At 34.0% G+C, this 5,147-nt stretch overlaps 1 protein-coding gene across 1 annotated transcript; it reads left to right on the top strand.

Moving 5' to 3' along the window:
- The first annotated feature begins 1,828 nt into the window (after positions 1–1,828).
- On the top strand, positions 1,829–3,121 carry LOC111984299 (basic blue protein). Its single transcript, XM_024015921.2, has 2 exons — positions 1,829–2,106; positions 2,692–3,121. The coding sequence occupies exons 1-2, from the start codon at positions 1,926–1,928 to the stop codon at positions 2,889–2,891; spliced, it is 381 nt and encodes a 126-aa protein (XP_023871689.1). The 5' UTR covers positions 1,829–1,925; the 3' UTR covers positions 2,892–3,121.
- The last annotated feature ends 2,026 nt before the right edge of the window (positions 3,122–5,147 follow it).

Here is a 5,147-nt window from a genome sequence, read left to right as displayed (position 1 = left end):
TTTTAGATAAACTCACCCCAGAAACCATTGCATAAATCTCAACACACCCTAATCAAAGATTAAAAGAATATTTAAATGAGAATATTAAAAGAATATGTACATTTGAGCAATGCCCTTAATCTGTCCCCATTGGTTTGAGGTGCAGCTGGATATAATATATGGGCTTCTGACGTATTATAATATTATTTTCTCTAGCACTTCTTTATCATGACTAAGGGTTTGTTTGGTTGGAAGAATTTTAAGGAGGAAGAAAAAGAAAAGAAAAAAAAGGAGAGTGAAAATGGTTTTTATGAATGTTTGGTTGGAGAGATGAGAAAAAGAAAAATTGTTGGGCCCTAGAAATTTTATTCGTAAGCCCACCAAAAATCAATCTCCCAAATTTGGAGAAATTTATGGAGAGAAAATTAGAATGGGAAGGAGTAAAGGGAAAATGACTCATCTACCCCTTACCGTGCCAATGGTTAGATTTAAAATAAAATAAAACTGTCAGGCTTTTTTTTTTTTTTTTAGTCTTTGTTTGTTTACATCCTACTATCCTGTGAGTTTGTGACGTTATTTTGCTTCCTCTTTCTTTTATTTTGTTCCTTCATATCAGCCGATAACTTTTTTTTTTTTCTTTATTATTAGTTTTTCTTTTGCTAGATGTTTTATTAGTTGCGGTTTTTTTTTTTTTTTTTTTTGGTTATAATACAAAAACACCCTTTGAACTTTGGGTCAAAATTAAATTGACCCCTGATCTTCTAATTTGAAAATAGAAACCTTTCACTTTGAGAATACCCAAATTGATCCTTTTGTCAAAATTTGCACGTTTTTTTCCCCTAATGTTTCTGTCAATGGAATGAAATGGAAATTTAGACAGACTAATTGATATATGTATTTCTCAAAGTTTAGGAGTTTCAAATTTCAAATTAGAAAATCAAGAGGGTTAGTTTGATTTTGACCCAAAGTTCCAAACGTGTTTTTTACATTTTAGCATTTCTTTTTGGTTGATTGAGCCAAGTTAGATTTGAGTAAGCAAAATTTTCAACTCAAGTAACCCCACTTAACCCATAGTGCCACACTATTAGTCATGATAAATAAATAAATATATATATATATATATATATGTATGTATGTATGTATGTATGTATCTCAAAATGTCTCCAACTAGACACATACACAACTCAAACTCCAATTAACTAAAAAAAAATAAATAAATAAAAATACGAAAAGTTGAACCCATGTTCTAGAGTTCATCATCCACGCCGAAGTGCAACGTAACGATGATGCTATGTGACCTATAGCCCCTCTAATTTCAAAAGTTTAGAAACTTTTTCTATATTAGCCTCCCATATTTGGCATTTCTGTGTACACATAAATTAAAATGACATAATGAAAAAGCAGGGCCTGTGGTCCAGTAAGAGTTCACGGGTCGGCTATATAAATTACGCGTGAAGATGCAGTCAAAAATATATTTGTGGTAGTGCAATCAATTCTCTTTTTTATAGCACTACCATGTTTTGCCCCAAAATCTCCGCATAAATTATATAGCTACCCACTTTAATAACTAATAACTATTCCTTTGAAAGTTTTTACCCAAAAAAAAAAACACTATTCCTTTGAAAGCCACTAAACACTCTCATCCTTTTCCTAAATTTCCTTTCTTTTTGCCCCGTGATTATGTAATTAACAGTAGAATTTTCAACCTGGTGGTTACGGTGGAGTTGTTGGGACATATTTTTTTAATCAATAAAGGTTCACTAATTTGTCTTTAGCTTTGTCCTATTTTTTTCAAACTAATTGGACCCCACGTCTTACTTTAGATTCTTAACACAATAAAAAGGGTTATTAGAGCCCCAGTTCTAGGCACTCTCACTCTCAAGTAGCTTTCTCACACTTCAAACTTCAGCCTTTCCTAGTAAAGTACTACACAGCTCTGCTTCGAGATGTCTCTGGGAAGAGGCAGTGCAAGTCAAGCCATGATCATGGTGATTGTGCTTTTGTGCCTACTTGTTCACTTTGAACACGTTCATGCAGCAACTTACACAGTTGGAGACTCTGGTGGTTGGACCTTTAACACTAATAGTTGGCCCAAGGGAAAGCGTTTTAGAGCTGGTGATGTGCTCGGTAAGTTTGTCACTAGCTTTGTCCCTACTTTCAAATCTAGTTTGTCTACAACATTTATGTCAGAATGAAGAAACTCTAAAACCAATGTCATACAATGCCTAAAGTTAACACTTTTTCCGGGGTCTAGGAAATGTCATAGTATGCAATCTTACTCTCATTTTTGTTTGAAGTGGTTGATTCTCAAACTCAAATTTGCTACCTGTCATTTTTTGTGGAAGACATTTGTTATTGGACTAGGCCCAACCTGTCTGTGCAAATATAAAACATAAACTAAAATAACAAATATTGAGGAATCCACATATATGCAATTCTTAGCATATGCGCCTAAATTATTTTTATAAATGCAAGGAAAACACAACTCATTCTAAAGAATATACAGCCAAAACCTTTTTTTTGTTAAATGTATTCTTACTACAGAATTATGGGGGGAAAAAAAAAAACACACATAGCAAACCGTGACTAGTCTATTGATTATCTATAACCAATTCTAAAATTTTAAGACAAAGCCATGGCTGTCACGTTGTTTTGTTTTGCTTTTGGCAAAACAATCCTACTTAATTAATAATTTGTACATGTATGTTGCAGTATTCAATTATGATTCAACAACTCACAACGTTGTAGCTGTGGACCGGGCCGGTTACAGTAGTTGCACATCTCCGGCGGGTGCGAAAGTGTACAATTCTGGGAATGACCAAATAAAGCTGGCGAAGGGACAGAACTACTTCATCTGCAACTTTTCTGGGCACTGTGCGTCCGGGATGAAGGTTGCTATTAATGCAGTGTGATGTGTTATGTGAGACAAGTACTAATAGAACTTATAGTGGTAATGTTCCTATTAGATGTGTAATATTACATGTGAGAGAGTGTGTATTTAAGTAGTATTTGGCTTGAGTGTGACTATTACAAAAAGTGGGTACTATAAACTGGCTAGACGCTAGAGTAACTACAAAATAAGTTTGTCTCTTGCTGTTATATTGTAACTATTAATTTATGGTTAAAATCTGTGGTTTCTTGAGTTTTGGAATTTGCTTTGAGGTAGGTCCACCAAGATCACGGACTTGTGTTAATACTTGTTTTCTTTTTACATTAAACAACAAGCCTACAAGGGCTATGGCTGTCAATGAGGCCCAAAGGATTTTTTTTTAGAAGGACAATTATTGTGGTTCCATTTCTAATTTTCAACCATCAAATGGTCCTTATAAATTGACACGAAGAGCAATTGGTCGGTTCATTAAAAGCAAGTTAGATTGAGGGTTAGGCATTCAGATGAAATCATACTCCAAATATTCCCGTAGTCAAGTCATGTTACTTTTCCTTGTTTTTCAATAGGGTGATATGGGATTTATTTCCTTGCAAGTATAGGAGTTTGAGACTTGGTTTGGGTCTAGTGCATTCTTAACACTAAATTCGTTGGGATGATGACATGAGAAAAAATTGAGACATGTCACCATCATGACAAATCCAATGTTAATGGACATTAGACCCAAGATTGCTCTAGAATTTGTAATTTAAACTTTCGTGGAAATAAGATTCAAGCTTCTTCACAAAAAAAAAAAAAAAAAAGAAAAAAAAGAAAAGAAAAAAAAGCACAAGATCAAAGGTTAAGTCATTAAGTTTCTATTTCGATTGCTTATTTGTATCAATTTGTTTTATTTATTGTGTAAAATACAGTTACACATAAAATAAATAAATAAAAGCTTCAGAAATCTACATTAAATAAAATAGGGTGATGAAAGTAACTTCACACAAAGAAGTATTATCAGAAATCAAGTCAATATAATAAATTTGGCAAATCCCATTATTACCATATTTGACCTTAGTCAACTAGGGTGTGGTCTCATATGTTGTGCGAGAGTGATATCATGAGAGAGCAATTCTTAGGTAGTTTTGAAGCAGTGTTCTAGAGCTATCAAAGTTTTTTTTCCCCTCATGAGATGTACTCGTTAGGGTCATATTTTATGTAATTGGCTAATCTTATGACAAAATGTATTTTACTTGTAATTGGATAAATCTAAGATGGGTTTAGTACATTAAGAAATATGTTGTTCAAGCATATCAAGTGTCCATAGTGAAAAACATGAAGATTGGTTCAAGAAACAAGTGAAGAAAAGATGTTCATTAAGTTTTGACAGATGCCTGCTATTGAGACTTAATGTGAAGCTCGATAGATAGCTTGACAGTAGCTCGATCTATTGAGAATTACGATTTTCAATTTTCCAACTCTAAAATTCAATCCAGGCTTATGTATTTGTTTAGGGTTTCTTTTTTCACAACCTTAGACATATATAAGGCTTATTTTAAGAGCCGTCACACACGGATACAGAGACCAAGAGATTTATTTTCTCTGTGAGAAGTTATGGTGTTTGTACGCCATAAGGTTTTGTAATCAAGTTCTTCTTAATCTTCATTGTTGATGAAGTGAAGAACTTTGCAGCCAACAACATCATTCAAAGTTGCTGGAGTTAGTCACGTACTGGGATTCGTGCAAAGGGTTAGTCACAAATTGGAGATTTGTGCATCAAAGGAAAGAAGGCTACCACAAGATCAAGTTTAATTGGGCATTGAAGCGAAGGTTCAACCGTAGATTGGCATTTTGGGATAGGCCAAGGTAGTGGTAAGATTCCTTATACTTGTAACTGCTTGGTTGTTGATTAGTGGATTCTTGGGAGTGGTAACCTTAAAATCATCCAGTGGGGTTTTTGCCTTGCGAGAGGTTTTCCCCATTTGTTAACAAATCATTGTGTTAATTTAATTTCTACTGCATTTAGTTTATTTGGTTTGGTGCCTTCACAATTTGCATGCAATTGAACCTAATTAATCAACTTGAATAATTGAATTAATTAACTATGGTCAAGCTATCTTAACCCAACAAGCGGTATTAGAGCAGACACACTCTAATTAGGTTTTTAATCATTGCTATGTGATCCATTGACCCTTGTTGTTATGGATCGTGGGCAATCCTTGATTATTCCTCCTTTATTTGATGGTGCTAACTATGCATACTGGAAAGTACGTATGAGAGCCTTTTTGCAGTCTTTACA

Source organism: Quercus suber, unplaced genomic scaffold (assembly GCF_002906115.3).
Source record: "Quercus suber isolate HL8 unplaced genomic scaffold, Cork oak 2.0 scaffold_173, whole genome shotgun sequence".
Classification (NCBI taxonomy): domain Eukaryota; kingdom Viridiplantae; phylum Streptophyta; class Magnoliopsida; order Fagales; family Fagaceae; genus Quercus; species Quercus suber.
Note: the sequence above shows the minus strand (reverse complement) of the source record. Positions and strands in the feature narration are given on the sequence as shown.

Coding starts and splice junctions, on each gene's coding strand:
- LOC111984299 (XM_024015921.2), top strand. CDS start 1,926: ATGTCTCTGGGAAGAGGCAGTGCAAGTCAAGCCATGATCATGGTGATT. Junction 2,107..2,691: donor TAGAGCTGGTGATGTGCTCG/GTAAGTTTGTCA, acceptor TGTATGTTGCAG/TATTCAATTATGATTCAACA.